Source organism: Sphaeramia orbicularis, unplaced genomic scaffold (genome assembly GCF_902148855.1).
Source record: "Sphaeramia orbicularis unplaced genomic scaffold, fSphaOr1.1, whole genome shotgun sequence".
Taxonomy (NCBI): Eukaryota; Metazoa; Chordata; class Actinopteri; order Kurtiformes; family Apogonidae; genus Sphaeramia; species Sphaeramia orbicularis.
The window spans coordinates 22,501-41,863 of NW_021941586.1; the positions used below are offsets into that span (position 1 = coordinate 22,501).

Sequence of the window (19,363 nt, forward strand, 5' to 3'; positions counted from 1 at the left end):
TCCAGACATTACTACTGTGGCTCCTCCCACCACACCGCTCATCTCCACCCCTCCCATGACCACGTTCGGTGCCACCACCACTGCACCCATCACCGTCCCCGTAACCACGGCAACGATGACCACCACCACCATCTGTGAGGAAGGACGAGACTGTGGCACCACGACCGACACACCTGAGGACTACGACAGCATGACAGGTACACAACAACACACAACAACACACCTGAGGACTACGACAGCATGACAGGTACACAACAACACACAACAACACACCTGAGGACTACGACAGCATGACAGGTACACAACAACACACAACAACACACCTGAGGACTACGACAGCATGACAGGTACACAACAACACACACAACAACACACCTGAGGACTACGACAGCATGACAGGTACACAACAACACACAACAACACACCTGAGGACTACGACAGCATGACAGGTACACAACAACACACAACAACACACCTGAGGACTACGACAGCATGACAGGTACACAACAACACACAACAACACACCTGAGGACTACGACAGCATGACAGGTACACAACAACACACAACAACACACCTGAGGACTACGACAGCATGACAGGTACACAACAACACACAACAACACACCTGAGGACTACGACAGCATGACAGGTACACAACAACACACAACAACACACCTGAGGACTACGACAGCATGACAGGTACACAACAACACACAACAACACACCTGAGGACTACGACAGCATGACAGGTACACAACAACACACAACAACAACACACCTGAGGACTACGACAGCATGACAGGTACACAACAACACACACAACAACACACCTGAGGACTACGACAGCATGACAGGTACACAACAACACACAACAACACACCTGAGGACTACGACAGCATGACAGGTACACAACAACACACACAACAACACACCTGAGGACTACGACAGCATGACAGGTACACAACAACACACAACAACACACCTGAGGACTACGACAGCATGACAGGTACACAACAACACACAACAACACACCTGAGGACTACGACAGCATGACAGGTACACAACAACACACACACAACAACACACAACAACACACCTGAGGACTACGACAGCATGACAGGTACACAACAACACACACACAAAAACACACAACAACACACCTGAGGACTACGACAGCATGACAGGTACACAACAACACACACACAAAAACACACAACAACACACCTGAGGACTACGACAGCATGACAGGTACAAACCAACACACACAACAACACACCTGAGGACTACGACAGCATGACAGGTACACAACAACACACAACAACACACACACAACAACACACAACAACACACAGCAACGCATGACCTTTGACCCCTCTGTTTGGTTGTGTTAGACTCCTCCCTCTCTGACCTTTGACCCTTCTGTTTGGTTCTGTTAGACTCCTCCCTCTCTGACCTTTGACCCTTCTGTTTGGTTCTGTTTGACTCCTCCCTCTCTGACCTTTGACCCTTCTGTTTGGTTCTGTTAGACTCCTCCCTCTCTGACCTTTGACCCTTCTGTTTGGTTCTGTTTGACTCCTCCCTCTCTGACCTTTGACCCTTCTGTTTGGTTCTGTCAGACTCACTGTGTGTTGACTCCTCCCTCTCTGACCTTTGACCCCTTCTGTCTCCAGTGGGCGGTACCACACTGATCGACTCCATCATACCAGACGACCTGATCCAAGGTGAGAACGTCGGCCCTGCCTGTTGCCATGGTTACTACTACTCTTTTCGTCTCCTCTTCTGCTGTGTTCATGGTTACACCCCCCCCCCCGATCACATGACCTCTGTAAACCTTTGAAAACGTTCCATAGTTCAGCCCTTAACTCAGCTGTGCTTAGACTTCACAGTAGTAGTACTTTATGTATAGTTGCTATGGGAACCCCGTCATCCATACGTAGGCTCCACCCACACCCTTCTGGTCCCATCCATATGCTCCGCCCCTGCGGTGACGTTCTACTTCTGTTTGTCTGTGGTTTTGGAGGGAAGCGTCCTCCTGTTTAGTGGAGGTTTTCCACACACTGAACAGTTTAAACTGAGGCAGCAGCAGCATTTGGAATGTTCATGGCACTACCTGAGGCGCTTTCCTCCTGAAACTAATGAAATATCTGAGAACACCAGGAGATCCACGTTTACAGCCTCAAACTACAATAAATACAAATGAAATATCTGAGAACACCAGGAGATCCACGTTTACAGCCTCAAACTACAATAAATACAAATGAAATATCTGAGAACACCAGGAGATCCACGTTTACAGCCTCAAACTACAATAAATACAACAACTGCAGCGATGTGCAGACGATCCTACAGAAAACTGAAGGAAAACGTGTTTAGGCAAGTTTATTTGTGTTGCACATTTCAGCAACAGGGCAATTGAAGGTGCTTCACACAGGACATTGAACTACAATGACAGGGAAAAAGAAACACATTTAAAACATTATAAAAGAAACATGTAAAAGGTGGTTAAAAACAGCAAGTAAGAAAAGAAGACATAAAATCCAAAAAAATAAAAACACACATTAAAATAAGAGTTGCAGTGCAGAGTTTCGAAAGAGAATATAAAATTTAAAAAGTCCAAATCCTTTTAGTCAGCGGCAGCAGTGAACAGGTGAGTCTGGAACCAGAACCCTAGAACCCTAACCCAGTGAACAGGTGAGTCTGGAACCAGAACCGTAGAACCCCAACCCAGTGAACAGGTGAGTCTGGAACCAGAACCCTAGAACCCTAACCCAGTGAACAGGTGAGTCTGGAACCAGAACCGTAGAACCCCAACCCAGTGAACAGGTGAGTCTGGAACCTGGACTGAACAGAACTCAGACTCTCAGCAGACCTGATATTTTCTGGTAGTTTGTTCCAGATCTACGGAGCATAGAAACTGAACGCTGATTCTCCATGTTTAGTTCTGACTTTTGGAACACAGAGCAGACCTGCACCAGACCATCTAAGTGGTCTGGATGGTTCAGACTGGACTAGAAGGTCTCTGATGGATTTTGGGCCTAAACCATTCAGTGCTTCATATGCTAGCAAGAGAATTTGAAAGTCTGTTCTCTGAGAGACAGGGAGCCAGTGTAGAGACCTGAGAACTGGTTTAAGCACCTGAAAGATGAGAGCAGGAGATAAGATAAGATAAGATAAGATAAGATAAGATAAGATAAGATAAGATAAGATAAGATAAGATAAGATAAGGGTAAGATAAGATAAGGGTAAGTATAAGATAAAGATAAGGGTAAGGATCAGATAAAGATAAGAATAAGATAAAGATACTGATAAGAATAAGATAAAGGTAAGATAAGATAAGGGTAAGTATAAGATAAAGATAAGGGTAAGGATCAGATAAAGATAAGAATAAGATAAAGATACTGATAAGAATAAGATAAAGGTAAGACAAGAATAAGAATAAGATAAGGTAAGGATAAGATAACATAAGGGTAAGATAAGGTAAAGATAAGACTAATATTAAGATAAGGATAAGATAAGATAATAAGATAAGGATAAGAATAAGATAAGGTAAGGATAAGATAAGTTAAGGGTAAGATAAGGTAAGGATTAGGATAAGATAAGGTAAGGATAATATAAGATTAAGATAAGAATAAGATAAGGTAAGGATGAGACAAGATAAGGTTAAGATAAGGATTAGATATGATAAGGGTAAGGATAAGATAAGGGTAAGATAAGGTAATGATAACTTAAGAAAAGGTAAGGATAAGAAAAGGATATGGTAAGGATAATATAAGATTAAGATAAGGTTAAGATAACATAAGGGTAAGATAAGATAAGGATAAGATCATGTTACCAAATAGGAAAAGGGTTTGACCTGTTGGTAGAAGACCCCCACCCCCCCCGTTCTGTTTCCCTTCTGTTCTACCTGTTGCTCTGTTTGGTCACATGACCGCCCACTGGGGCCAGGACAGTGTTTCAGTGTTTGATTGACATGTGTGTGGACCAACCCCTGACTTTGCTGCTGCTGGGTGTGTGTGTGTGTGTGTGTGTGTTTCCTGCAGCGTACGTGTGGTTCGCCTGTAACTTCGACTTCTCCTCGTTCTGCGGTTGGACCAGCGAGGGGGGGCGGGGCGCCGAGTGGCTCATCCAGACCAGCGGGACCCCCACCGTCCACAAAGGCCCCGCCCTCGACCACACAGGTAGGACGGAGCAGGAAATGAACCGGAGGATTTTTACCCAGACTCTGACAGTGAGTCCAGGCCTGTGTTTTATTCAGCTGTTTATTTCTGTTTAACTTTCTCTGATTGAAAAGAAAGCGGACCTGGCACTGACTGGACCTGATCAGAACTTTATGAAAAAATCAGATTTTTGGAAACAAACCAAACCTGTGTTTTGTCCTTCCCTAGAACAGTACCAGTGTAGGCCCAGTCTTTCATAGTTCATGTTTCAGACAGTTTCAGTTCAGTTCATTCTGTGTTTACTGACGTCTGAAGGTAAACGTGGCTCACTTCTACAGGCAGGTCCATAACTACTGGGACATCGACACAATTCTAATCTTTTTGGCTCCAAACACCACCACAATGGATATGAAATGAAATATGAAATGAAATGAACAAGAGGTGCTGTGACTGCAGACTTTCAGCTGTAATTTGACAGCCCGTGCGTTTCCATGACAACTGTTCTTCCTGGTTTAATCTGATTACAGGTTGGATCCTATTTCAGATGTCCATGTAAACACCTTATTCCAGTTGAAACAGAACAGTTCAGATTAAATTTAAACCTGATTAAAGTCAGTGGTTTAATCCTCTTTTAACTGCGCTCTAAATTCTTCCTGGACATGTAAAGCCTTTATTCCGTTTGGACTTTATTCCTTCCATTCTGCACATGCTCAGTGTCTTGTCCTGTGGCGATGACGCACACATTCTGCGCTGGTGGAAGAATCTGCACTGCAGTCTAGTCTTCCCAAAGCGTTCCAGTGGAATATTCTGATGGGATCTACCAGCCTGGAAAACCCTGAAGGAACAGTTCAACACTGGCTTTGGATTCATTCATTTGTCCTGAACTAATGAGTTCCACAAGTGGGACAAACAGTTTGAACTGCAGCCCTAACGTTAGCTTAGCTTAGCCTAGCTTAGCATAATGGCTTCATTCCTCTGCTCAGACGTAGCCAGGCTTTTAGAGGTGATTTGTAGTATTTTAGGAGTGATTTTGGTCAGTTCAGTTCTCCCTAATCATTCCTTTAGTCCGCTGGGGTCAATATGATCACAAACTGAGGCTCAGATCATGGTCATGTGACTTACTGCAGGAAGAAAATCTGGGAAATAAAAACTAATGCAAAGCTAAAACGCTAAAGCAAAGCTAATTTAGCGCATGCATCCCTTCCAACAAAAAGATTTTCCAACTTCTGTCAACACAACAGTCCACAGATTGTATGAGTGCAGTAAGTCGCAGATCTGAAGAAATAATTAGAGAGAATCGGATTTGACAAAATCTCTGACAAAAGACGACAAATCACCTTTAAAAAACTGGATATGTGTGACCATGGAAATGCAGTGACTATGCTAAGCTAAGCTAACAGAAGGGCTAAGCTAAGCTAACAGAAGGGCTAGGCTGAGCTAACAGAAGGGCTAAGCTAACAGAAGGGCTAAGCTAAGCTAACAGAAGGGCTAAGCTAAGCTAACAGAAGGGCTAAGCTAAGCTAACAGAAGGGCTAAGCTAACAGAAGGGCTGCCAGAACAAGGCAACGTGAGCACTGCAGCACAAACCCTTCTGCTCACTGATCTACCTCATTAATACCTCATGGAAACCTTTATTCAGGTTTAACATTTCCATGTAAACAGAAGAGAAAACACTTTAGTTCCGAATTAATTTCTTCTGGAAAAATAAATTGGATTTAAAAGAACGTCATGTAACTGTACCCATTATTTACATCCAAATCAGGTGGACGGTGTAGGAATTACAACAGTTTGTATGTGTGCCTCCCATTTTTGAAGGGACCAAAAGTCCTGGGACAGTTGGCCGCTCAGCTGTTCCATGGCCAGCCCAGGTGTGTGTGTTATTCCCTCATTATCCCATTTACAAAGAGCAGATAAAAGGTCTAGAGTTCATTTCAAGTGTGCTATTTACATTTGGAATCTGTTCCTCTCAACTCTTAATATGAGATCCAAACAACTGTGACTATCAGTGAAGGACGCCATCATTAGGCTGAAAAATCTGAACAAACCCATCAGAGAGAGCAGAAACATGAGCTGTGGCCAAACCAACTGTTTGGAACATTCTTAAAAAGAAAGAACGCACCGGTGAACTCAGCAACACCAAAAGACCTGGAAGACCACGTCAAACAACTGCGGTGGATGACCGAAGAATTCTGTCCCCGGTGAAGGAAAACTCCTTCACAACAGTTGGTCAGATGAAGAACACCGTCCAGGAGGAAGATGGATGAGTGTCAAAGACAACTATCAACAGAAGAGTGCAGCAGAGGGAATACAGAGGCTTCAGCACAACATGTCCACACTGCTGAGCATCAAACACAGGAAGAGCAGAGAAGAGTTGACCGAACATCTGAAAAAGCCTTTACAGTTCTGGAACAACATCCTATGGACAGAGGAGACAAAGGTCAACTGGTACCAGAGTGATGGGAAGAGAAGAGTATGGAGAAGAAAGGAACTGCCCATGATCCAGAACATTCCAGCTCATCAGTGAAGTATGGTGGTGGTCGTTTCATGGCGTGGGCGTGTATGGCTGCCAATTAGGGTGGTCCAAAAAATTTTTTACAGATTCTCTGGATTCGAACCCTACATTTGGTTCCATATCTGGCCAAATTACTTCGGTCCAAATTTAATGCAAATTCATTAATATTTAGAGGTGTCCCAGACAGGTGCAGATGTCTCCACATACTCTAACAGAACTGTCCAAATGAATAAGGCAGATTAGAAGAATCTGTCATTTTATTCTCCAAATCAAACTGACACTCACATAAAAATGTTCCTTAGAAAGTCCAACAACCACTGTTGGTTTATTGAAATGACCAAAAATGTTCCTGTGTTCTTTGACAACTTGTTGCCAGTACTGTTTGTGATCTGCATTTGTTGTTCGGCTACAGTTGAAGTCTGGAATAAGCTCCGCCCCTCTGTCAGTGACATCACTGACAGCTTTAGTGGAATGCCCAGTTTTCTCCTCCTTCTGAAAGTCTGCATCATCAGCCCAGTCTACTGGAGGAACTGTTCCGAATGTTTGTGGCAGATCCAAAGGTTCAGACAAACGCATGGTGCTGGTGGAGACAAAAGCCCTGATCTGCTTCCCTTCACAATCTGACAGATTAAGGACATCCCAACGCTTTAGAGGAACCAAAGAACCTGCATTTAACATCATGGTGTCCACCATCAGCTGCTTCTGCTCTGGTGTCACACTGGAGTCACAGAATGGACCACAACCAGTTCTACACTCCAGTACCACAGATGTGGGCGGAGTTACTTCATCCATATATTTACTCCAGTACCACAGATGTGGGCGGAGTTACTTCATCCATATATTTACTCCAGTACCACAGATGTGGGCGGAGTTACTTCATCCATATATTTACTCCAGTACCACAGATGTGGGCGGAGTTACTTCATCCATATATTTACTCCAGTACCACAGATGTGGGCGGAGTTACTTCATCCATATATTTACTCCAGTACCACAGATGTGGGCGGAGTTACTTCATCCATATATTTACTCCAGTACCACAGATGTGGGCGGAGTTACTTCATCCATATATTTACTCCAGTTCCACAGATGTGGGCGGAGTTACTTCATCCATATATTTACTCCAGTACCACAGATGTGGGCGGAGTTACTTCATCCATATATTTACTCCAGTACCACAGATGTGGGCGGAGTTACTTCATCCATATATTTACTCCAGTTCCACAGATGTGGGCGGAGTTACTTCATCCATATATTTCCAGCTGAATCCCTCAGACCTTGGTTCTGATAGTCCTGCTCTTCTCTTACAGCTCAGCTCGTCTGTGCTGAAAATGAACAATTAGTCCATTTCCAGGGAACTTCCAGCAACTTGTGCAACCTCTAAAACATCTCCTTTTTCTTCCAAATTTTTTTCCTAAATCATCTTTTGAATGATAAAACCTAATGCAGGGTTCTAATGGAGGTTATCTGAAACTGTATTTTTTACCAGGATTGTTGGACTTCCCACTGCCAGTGGAACTGGTTCTCTTGTATTCATTGATGATGTGACTGCTGACGAAAGCAGCAGGATGAATTCTGAAGTGTTTTGGGCAATATTATCGGCTCATATTCTGCCAAATGCTTCAGAACTCATTGGGTGACGCTTCACAGTGCAGATGGACAATGACCCAAAACATGCTGCGAAAGCAACCAAAGAGTTTTTTAAGGCAAAGAAGTGGATTGTTATGCAAACGCCAAGTCAGTCACCTGACCTGAATCCAACTGACCGTGCATTTCACTTGCTGAAGACAAAACTGAAGGGAAAATGCCCCAAGAACAAACAGGAACTGAAGACAGTAGCAGTAGAGGCCTGGCAGAGCGTCACCAGGGATGAAACCCAGCGTCTGCTGATGTCTGTGCCTTCCAGACTTCAGGCTGGAATTGACTGTGAAGGATTTGTGACAAGAATTAAAAAGTGAAAGTTTGATTTACGATTGTTAATTTGTCCCATTACTTTTGGTCCCTTCAAAAATGGGAGGTACATACAGGGGTTGGACAAAATAATGGAAACACCTTCACCTCAAGATGATAATGCCCCAATCCATACAGCTAGAATTGTTAAAGAATGGCATGAGGAACATTCTAATGAAGTTGAGCATCTCGTATGGCCGGCACAGTCCCCAGACCTCAACATTATTGAGCATTTATGGTCAGTTTTAGAGATTCAAGTAAGACGTCGATTTCCACCGCCATCGTCTCTAAAAGAGTTGGAGGGTATTCTAACTGAAGAATGGCTGAAAATTCCTTTGGAAACAATTCCCAAGTTGTATGAATCAATACCTTGGAGAATTGAGGCTGTAATTGCCGCAAAAGGCGGACCTACACCATATTAAATTAGATTTTGTTGATTTTTTAAGATGTTTCCATTATTTTGTCCAACCCCTGTACACAAACTGTTGTAATTCCTACATCGTTCACCTGATTTGGATGTAAATACTGTCAGATTACAGCTGAAAGCCTGCAGTTGAAACACATCTTGTTCATTTCATTTCATATCCGTTGTGGTGTTGTTTAGAGCCAAAAAGATTAGAATTGTGTCGATGTCCCAATGGTTATGGACCTGACTGTATGTGGTTCCTTATCCTCTGCTGCCCCCTGCAGGTGGACCGGGGAACTTCATCTACATGCAGCTGAGCGACACCGACATGCCCAGTAAACCTGGAGAGGACGAGTCGGAGGAGGACCGGGTGGCCCGCTTGTCCAGTCTGAAGGTGACGGCGCCGGACTCGGACCTGTGCATGTCCTTCTGGTACCACATGTTTGGAGAACACGCCGGAAAACTGCACATCAAGCAGAGGAAGGAGACGCCGGACAGCGAGCAGATCCTGTGGATGCTGAGCGGACACCAGGGCGGACGATGGAGGGAGGGGCGGGTTCTACTGCCACGGGCCGCCGCCTCCTATCAGGTACCGCACCAATCAGAACCACACAACCTGTAACTGTCAGTCAACCACCAGACCAGAACAATAAGAACAGAACCAACTATAAATAAATAATAATGAATAATTAATACAACTGTCCTTACATGATGAAACTGTTTGCATCTCCAAACTATCCTTTACAACAATGTGAATAACATGAACAATCTCAAATTTTAGATGGTATTGGGCTAAATCTGCGACTGAATTTCGTCCCATCTAATGTGTAAATGTGTGCTGGTATGACAGTGAAAATCCTCGAATCCTTGAAATTTCCTCAGAAAAAGGGAGCGTGAAGTTGGTTCCATAAACAGAACTGGGTAATGGAACCAGTTCTGTTTCAGCAGCTTAGGCACCGTTCTGGAAGCCGCAGGAGCCGGCGTTCGGAGCCCTGAGCCCGGCTTCCTGCAGGGCCTGATGTGGCGATGAGGGAGTTGGAGTTGACATTAAGGAAGTCGTAAATGACATTCGCCAGCTTTAAAGGAAATACAAACAGCAGAAGAGTGCACGTGTATTGATTTATGGGTCGGACCTGAAGGAGAACATTATTCAGAACTAGATCAGAGGTCTGTGGAGGAGCGGCTTGGTCTCCTGGTTCACTGCGGGTTAGAGCAGCTCTAAGCACCACAGGAGGCGGGGCTATGAGGGCGCTAAGCGGGGCTTGGAGGTCAGAGCACGGTTTAGTTCCATGATCCTTCAACAGAAGTGGTTCAGTAAACGGAACTGGATCTGAGATCCGTAAATGGCACTGGTACCAAGATCCTTAAACAGAACTGGTTCTGTAAATAGAACTGAATCCGTAAACTGAACTGGTTACGAGAATGGAACCAGAACAATAAGAACAGAATAAACTACGTACCAGGAATCACAAATACATGATGGTTTTTATTTTAGTGTGAAAAAAGAACATGAACAAATATGAACAACCTGAACTGTGTAAAAATAATTCTGTGTAATTGGACCAATATTCAGTCTGTTCTTAAATGTGTGTGTGTTTGTAGATCCACATTATCTGCACGTTATAATGAACATGTGTAAATGATAAACGAAGGCTGAATACTGGTACAATTATACTGATTTTTTTGTATTAAAACAAACAGAACCGTTCATGGTTCATGTGTAGGTTCTTCTGCTGTTTGGTCTGAACCACATATGGATCCAATGGATGTGAATGTGGAACCTGAACTGAACTGACTCTGACGTCCAGGTTCTGTTATGGATCTGATGGCAGGTTTAATGTTTAAATGGAACACAATTATTAACCTTTACACACACGACTAAAACACTCAGTGTGTCATCTATGGAAGTAAATCTGTCTCATCAGATTTGGAATTATAAAAGCCACTGAATTTCTAGCACTGAATTTGTTTGCACTGAAATTAAGTATCTGAATTTTTTCTCTCAATTTAATTATGTTTATAAATTTAGAATAAAAAAAATTCAGATGCAAAAAATTCAGACGCAAAAAATTCAGATCACGCATCTGGGACACCAAGGATAAGCAATTGTAAAAAAAAGAAAAAAAAGAAAAAAAAAAAAAAAGGATAAGCATTCGATTCAATCACAAGTCAAACTGATGGCCAGCCAATCGAGTTACGTTAGGTGTCATGTGACACCGATGCAGGAAGACGATCAGTGCCGATGTGTGATCTGAATTTTTAGCATCTGAACTTTTTTAATCTGAATTTTTTTGCATCTGAATTTTTTTAATTCTAAATTTATGAACGTAGTTGAATTCAAAGACAAAAGAATTCAGATACTTAATTTCAGTGCGAAAAATTCAGTACTAGAAATTCAATGGCTTTAATAATAATTCTAAATCTGATGAGACAGATTTACTTCAATAGTCACATTTATGACACATGTTCTGTGAACTCTGTGAAAACATGTAGTTTTACAGTTTTACCCACAAACAAACACCTGAGGAACAGTTCAGTCCACACGACTGAACAAACACTAACACACAACACTGGGTGTGTGTGTGTGTGTATATGTGTGTAATATGTGTGTGTGTCTGTTACAGGTGGTCGTGGAGGGCGTGGCCGACAGACGCAGTAGTGGACACATCGCCGTGGATACGATTCAGATCCTGGACGGACTGAACCCTGCAGACTGTAAAGGTGTGTGTGTGTGTGTGTGTTTTCCTGCTGCCCTTCAATTTTCATTTTAATATTAAATGAAAAACAGAAACAACTCGTATCCTGTTATTTGTAAAAAAAAAAAAAAAAAAAGAAAGAAAAAACAAAAAACAGAAGGGTGGAATTGAAAAAAACTTTTTTATTCCCATTTAGTTTCATTTACTGTTTTTCAAATGAAAAACAGAATATGAGTTGTTTTCCATTTTTTGTTTATTAATATGAAAATGAAAATCGAATGGCGATGGCGTCCACGGACCCTTTAGTTCCAGTGGTTTGAACTTTGACCCCCCCCCCCACTTCCACTCAGTCTAACGGAGGCTGTTTTTGTTTTGGTCCAGATCCAGAAGCTCCTTCGACTCCGCCCACAGAGATCCTGATCCTGCGTACGTACACCGACTCACATGTTCACGTGTCCAACAAGAGTTTTACACACAACCAGATTCAAAATGGAGTGTTTTCAGAATAAATCTAATGTCTTTAACTGAACCACAGTTATTACAGTTATTATAATTAGTTATTGACCACAGAACTACAGTTATTATTAGAATCAGATCATCAGAGACACATTCACCTCTTATACAGACTGATGATCCCCTGGTCATCAGTGTATAGAGGGTCTGCACATCCCCCCCAGGCCACGCCCCTCTCAGTCAGACTGACTGTCTTAAACCAACCTGCTCAACACGACGGAGTATAGCAGTAAACACAGCCAGAGCAAAGGAGCATGGGAAATCTGAAATTAAATGAAGGACAGTTGGACTGGACATGGATCTGTACGAGCTACCAAAGAACAAGTGGTCCAAAACTAGGACCAGAACCAGCTGATCCAAAGGCTCCAAAACTAGGGCCCAGAACCAGCTGATCCAAAGGCTCCAAAACTAGGACCAGAACCAGCTGATCCAAAGGCTCCAAAACTAGGGCCCAGAACCAGCTGATCCAAAGGCTCCAAAACTAGGGCCCAGAACCAGCTGATCCAAAGGCTCCAAAACTAGGACCAGAACCAGCTGATCCAAAGGCTCCAAAACTAGGGCCCAGAACCAGCTGATCCAAAGGCTCCAAAACTAGGGCCCAGAACCAGCTGATCTAAAGGGTCTAAAACTAGGGCCCAGAACCAGCTGATCCAAAGGCTCCAAAACTAGGGCCCAGAACCAGCTGATCCAAAGGTCATTTCCAGTGGATCGTGGACTGACCCCAGTGAATATATGCATGATCTACTTGGACTGAGCAGATTTACTGAGTCTAGTTCAGATCCAGTCCTTTATCCAACACAGATACTACTGCTGTGGACCAGCAGGGCACCACTGCATTCTGGGAAATTAGCAGATTTACACCACCTGGTTTAAATGAACACATTATTCTGATCATATTATGGCTTTATTGTCGGAATATGACGACTGTAATCTCATGAAACTACGACATTATTTTTGTTAAATTATGAGTTTTTTTTATAACTACGACTTTATTCTCATAACATTGTGATTCTTTTTGTATTCGACTTTATTCTCATAAAATTCCAGGTTTTATCTCCATATTTTCTGACTTTCTTCTGGTAGTGCCCAGTGTTTTTCTTTTCTTCTGTGGTCCTAATACTCCGTCGTAGCTTTATTCTCCAGTTCCTCCGTATTTGTAAAACTAGGTTGGCCTCAGTTTCAGTTCGTTTACTAATCATGTAGGAGCACAAGGTTCACAATCACAAAATGAGACAAAAACCAGGAAAGATCTGATCATGAAACCAAGAGCTGCACTAAGAAGGACCGTTAGCCAAAACAATAGGTCATTTCAGGTCTGATTGGACCCAAAAATACAGCATCAGTGAATGTTAGCTGACACCAAACAGGATCCACAGATCTAGGTTTGGTTTCCTGGATTTGTGGATCCATCTCCTTCTCTTTTCTTTGTCTTTGGGTGTCTGTAAAACGATAGCTCCCACTGCTTTAAGAACCTGAAAATACAATCAGTCTCACAACAGCTCTGCCCCATTTTTATTCAATATTGTTCTTCAGTTTAGACAGGATTGAAGCCAACGCTGTCACTCATCTGCCTCTTTCTGACACTCAGTGGGCGGAACCGTGGTGATGTCACATGCAGACCCTCTATTGCCTATAATCGGTCTTTGATTGCGTTGCTGACTTCCTGTTGTGTCTCCTGCAGCCATGGACTCCCTGTCCCAGGAGACCAGTGAACTGGGTAGTCCGGTCCTGAAGACCCTGGACCCCATCCTCATCACCATCATTGCCATGTCGGCGCTGGGCGTGTTCCTGGGCGCCATCTGCGGCGTGGTCCTGTACTGCGCCTGTTCTCAGGGCAGCATCACCGACAGGAACTTATCGGCGCTGGAGAACTATAACTTTGAGCTGGTGGACGGCGTCAAGCTAAAGAAAGACAAGATGAACGGACAGACGAACTATTCAGAGGCGTGAAAAAAAGGTGAACGGACGGGGGGCAGAGCCCGGAGAAACGCTCCCAAATGAACACATGACGCAGCCAATCAGACGGGAGGAACCACAGGGGCTGAAGCCACCAATGGGACGGCAGGGTGGGCGGGGACACGAGCCCATGTCATTATTTTCTCAGGAGCGGCGGTGGAAGGGACTGACCTGCAGGGGGCACTGTGTATAAAGAACCTGTACAGCAAAAAAAAAAAAAGAAGAAAACTAAGGATTCTATTTGTTTTTCGGCGTGCTTTGTTGATTTCACGTAATCACATGCTGGTGTTGAGACCAATTCCGATGAAAGTATCGTCGGTGTACTTTTAAAGGACGATAAGGTCGGATTTTTCAGTTTGTTTTTTTCTTGTCTTTTTCTCGCCGACGTTGTTTCACAGGAAGAGCAGAGTATGTGAAATGTGCACTTCAGTTCTGGGCTCATTATCCGGCCACGCCCCCGCGAGCAGGAGAACATTAACACCATAAACATGTGCATCGTCTGCATATGAGCGGTGTGGCTGTCGGTGTGTGTGTCTGTGTGTGTGTGTGTGTGTGTGTGTGTGTCTGTGTGTGTGTGTGCACGCGTTATGGAAGTAAATCTGTGTCATCAGATTTTGAATTATAAAAGCCATTCAATTTCTAGCACTGAATTTTTTTGCACTGAAATTAAGTATCTGAATTTTTGCATCTGAATTTTTTGGCTCTGAATTCTGAATGGTCATAAATTTTGAATTTAAAAAAAATTCAGATGGAAAGAATTCAGAAGCAAAAAATTCAGATGCAAAAAAATTCAGATACTTAATTTCAGAGCAAAAAAAATCAGTGCTAGAAATTCAATGGCTTTTATAATTCAAAATCTGATGACAGATTTCCTTCCATAGTGTGTTACACTCGTGTGTGTGTGTGTGTGTGTGTGTGTGTGTGTGTGTTTCGGTGGGTGTGTCTGTGTGTTTGAGTGGCGGTTTGGTCCCGTCCACTTGTGTCTAGTTCCGACAGTGCCTTTAGTTTGTTCCTCTGGTTTTTTCGTTGCCTTGTTTTCTGCTGGTTGTTGTTTTCATCAGCTGGTGTTCCATTCAGGGATTCTACACAAAAAAATGCAGAAATAGTCCAGAAAACTGACCTTTTATTCAGCTGAATTTATATTGAATTGAATTATAGGATGGTCGTCTTTTGTTGTTTGTCTGTGAATCTGCTTCTGTGGTTGAAAGTTGTTCTGACACTGACTTAAAGCTTCTTTTCTACACAGTCCCTTTGGTGACAGGAGGAAGAAAATATTAATGCATGGCAACAAGATAAGGAACGATAAATGATAAATGTGCACAAATCTGTGACATCTGGAACTTTCTTAATCCTGTTACTGTCACTTTTCCATCGTCGTTACTTCCACAACTTTCATGGTCGTGCAGAAACCACAGTATCTGATTGGTCCATGTGAAGCACTTTTCCACCAATAGAAACACAGTGATATGTTTTCTTTTGTCTAAGCACTTCCTGTTTGCCAGAAACTCCCTTTCCCGTCTCTTCCTGCACCGATCGTCACACCAAACCGAATGACACTATCGCCTAAAACTAGTGTTTGTCCTGTGTGTCATGAGTTTGGTTTTCCTCGTCCTTTTAACACCGTCCCAGTCTTAGTCGGACTTCTGTCCTTCACACACTCCTTCAAACAGAGGTTCAGTGAACCGGTGCCAAAGGCCAGCCCTGCACATGCACCTGGAACAGGTCTGACTGACTGCCGCCAATGCCAACCAGGCTCCTGCTTCGGTCATACAAGGGCTGCCCTTTGGCACCGCTTCTGTTCATAGTTTTTATGGACAGAATTTCTAGGTGCAGCCAGGGGCCAGAGGGGGTCCGGTTTGGGCCAGAGGGGGTCCGGTTTGGGCCGGAGGGGGTCCGGTTTGGGGACCACAGGATTTCGTCTCTGCTTTTTGCAGATGACGTTGTCCTGTTGACCTCATCGAACCTGGACCTTCGGCGTGCCCTGGGGCGGTTTGCAGCCGAGTGTGAAGTGAGTGGGATGAGGATCAGCACCTCCAAATCTGAGGCCATGGTTCTGGACCAGAAAAAGGTGGTCTGCCCTCTCCGGGTCGGTGGAGAGTCTTTGCCCCAAGTGGAGGAGTTCCAGTATGTGGGTCTGGTTCACAGTGAGGGAAGGATGGAGGTTCAGATTGACAGGTGGGTGGGTGGAGGTTCAGATTGACAGGTGGATGGGTGGAGGTTCAGATTGACAGGTGGATGGGTGGAGGTTCAGATTGACAGGTGGGTGGGTCCAGTGTCTGCAGTCATGCAGTGCTGGTATGGGTCTGTTGTGGTTCAGAAGGAGCTGAGCCCAAAGGAGAAGCTCTGCATTTACCCTCAGTCTACGTTCAGACCCTCACCTGTGGTCCTGAGCTTTGGGTCAGGACCCAAAGGACCAGATCCAGGATACAAGCGACCGTACAGGGAGGAGCTCAGAGTAGAGCCGCTGCTCCTCCACATCTAGAGGAACCAGCTGAGGTGGATCAGACAGATGGTTCAGATCCTCCTGGACTCCTCCCTGGGGAGGTGTTCTGGGCATGTCCCACCAGGAGGAGACCTGGGGGAAGACCTAGGACATGCTGGAGAGACTATGTCTGTGGACGGGACTGGGAACGCCTTGGGGTCCCCCCAGAAGAGCTGGAGGAGGAGTCTGAGGAGAGGGAGGAGTCTGGGCACCCCTGCTTAGACTGTTACCCCTGCGACCTGGCCCCAGATTAGAGGAAGAGGATGGATGGATGGATGGATGGATGGATGGATGGATGGTTCAGTGAAGCTCCTCTTTCTGCTTTAAGATAAGAATCTCTCGGCCATGTATTTTTTTCCTCACGTCACCAAAGGTTCTCTGTAGTTTCTCTTTTGGCTTCATCATAAAAAATCCATGCTAACTTTTCAGAGTGTTGTCATGTCCGTGGTCTGATGCCCCTTAATCCTGGGCTGGTGTTGGTGTTAAACCAGGTGTTGGGCTCACAGTGTTAAGTGTCAGTGTGCATTTGGAGCTGAACCAGTTTTTGGAGAAGCATTGGAATGTTCTCTGTAGGCTCCAGAGCTTTAAGCTGTTTCTTCATGGAATGTACAGTAGTTTGAACATTTTCCAGGTGAAAATATACAGTTCATTCAGCTGTGGTTGGAAATGTGGGAAGCAGCACAGCTAGCATGACGCTATCTACTGTTAGCATGCTAGCATACCAGCGTGGTGTTAGCATGAGTGTGTGTTGTGTGTCAGTGCTTCTGCTCACTGATCCTTCAACATGAACCCACACTAAGCATGTGGACGTAGTGTGAACAGGTGTAGGGTCCCTGAATGCATCACCACTTCCATGACACATCCCACATATTGTATATAGTTTGAAAATATTTGAGCGTTTTTCGATAGAAGATGACAGCGGTGCCGCAGTATCCTTTCTGTGTCTGAATCCCAGATCCACATTCACATTTACAGATGGTTTGGATCTGGTCCGGCTTCAGCTGGTTTTGGTGTTATCTGGTCCATACGGTGGGAATTTGTCCCGTTTGTTTTTTTGTGTTTGTGTTTTTGGAAAACGAGGGTTTTTAGAAAAGGATGAAAATGTGTGGAGATTCTGAACTGACACAGAACTGCCTCATGAGAGCGACGTTTACGTACAGGGTCAAAACCGACGGTATCGCATCAGATACCGACGAAGAATCGAAGAATGGTGCTGACGGAGGACGGTTCTGCTGCAGTTCCACCTTTAACCTGAAGGGGAGCGTCACACAGAGAACACATCCAGTATTCAGTCCCTCCCACATTGTCCCTCTGCAACAAATTACAGAAGATAATGTTCGAAGAAATAATAGAGATGAATGAGTTCAGAAAGATGAGAGAGAAAACTTCATGTGGAAACTGACTCCAAAACTCTGGGTCTGAAAGGTGTCGTATGTAGGACTGTGGCCCAGACTGGTCCTGCAGTCACATTCAAATACTGTAGAGGTGGGATCCTCTGACCCCACCCCCACCCCAGCCCCCCACCACCACCCCCCCAGACTAGGGGTGGACAGATCCAGCATGAGCATCTACTACTAGTGTTTCCACTAATCCACCACAGCAGAAATTTAATACAAAAAACCATCAGCAGACTGATTCTACATCAGTCTGATATAGAACAGAACAGACAAACGTCCTGAACGCTCAAATGAAAGTTTACACAGATTCAGGAGAAAGAGAACAGAGAAATGAGCCTGAAGTTTACCTTTAAAGTGAAGTACAAGTGGCATGGATCGCTACTGTACCCCCCCCCCCCTTTCTGATTCCACACCTCCACATGCAGAGGTCACTTCCACAGAAAACACTGAACTACAAGGAGCTACCATGGACAGAGACCAGTCCTACAGCAGGACCAGGTCTGTTCACCAGGAACAGGAGAAGAGACCACCGGTCTGGGACCGGGTGCAGACGGTGGTCCTGGCTCTAAGTGGTTCTTATGGTGGTCAGTCTAAGGCAGAGCCAGCGTCGGTCTTCTAATTCTTCTTCTCTTTCACTCGTCTGTTTCTAATTCTTCTCTTTCAGTCGTCTGTTTCTCATTCTCCTCTTTCAGTCTGTTTCTCATTCTTCTCCTCCAGATCCTTGTTACTTTCTCTCTTTGTCTCTTTGTCGTCGTTGGAATAATCCCTTTAGTCCTTTTGGGTTTCTTCAGGTCACACATTTGTGCTCATAAATGTTCAGCTGCAGCTCAGTGGAACTGCCAACCTGGATGAACTAAGGTACTGACTCTGTGATTGGCAGACAGGTGATGGGCGGAGCCTCAGACCAAAACACACAATGACATCATAAACATCATTAGGGGGCTGACACTGAGCTTTTCAAATGTGAATATTCTGTCTGGAATACTACTGTCAGTGGGATCAGGATTAAAATGAACAGGGTTCCTTCATGTCTGTGACAGTTTTAGAATGACTGAGAACAGAATTCACACAGACTGCACCTTTAACCCTCTACAGACTGCACCTTTAACCCTCTACAGACTGCACCTTTAATGGATTCCATGTGTTTTTGGTCGGAGGACAGACGGTCAGCATCCGTACGCAGACATCTGTCACACTTTTAGCTCTTGTTTCTGGAATATTCTACGTGTATTTGTCTGATATTTGAACTCAAACCCTGGATTTGTGTTTGTTTCCGATTATTGAAGCGACTTTA

The 19,363-nt window shown here is 44.3% G+C and overlaps 1 protein-coding gene across 1 annotated transcript in view; it reads left to right on the top strand.

Moving 5' to 3' along the window:
• The window catches only part of LOC115416291 (neuropilin-1a-like), a gene marked incomplete at its 5' end in the record, with an annotated part of 29,099 nt that extends 13,082 nt beyond the window's left edge, over nt 1–16,017 (top strand). Inside the window, 7 exons of the mRNA XM_030130040.1 lie at nt 6–197; nt 1,671–1,721; nt 4,041–4,178; nt 9,310–9,614; nt 11,650–11,746; nt 12,103–12,147; nt 13,916–16,017. Of these exons, the coding sequence (XP_029985900.1) occupies nt 6–197; nt 1,671–1,721; nt 4,041–4,178; nt 9,310–9,614; nt 11,650–11,746; nt 12,103–12,147; nt 13,916–14,184 (1,097 nt within the window). The remainder of the gene's footprint in view (nt 1–5; nt 198–1,670; nt 1,722–4,040; nt 4,179–9,309; nt 9,615–11,649; nt 11,747–12,102; nt 12,148–13,915) is intronic.
• Between the last annotated feature and the right edge of the window lie 3,346 nt (nt 16,018–19,363).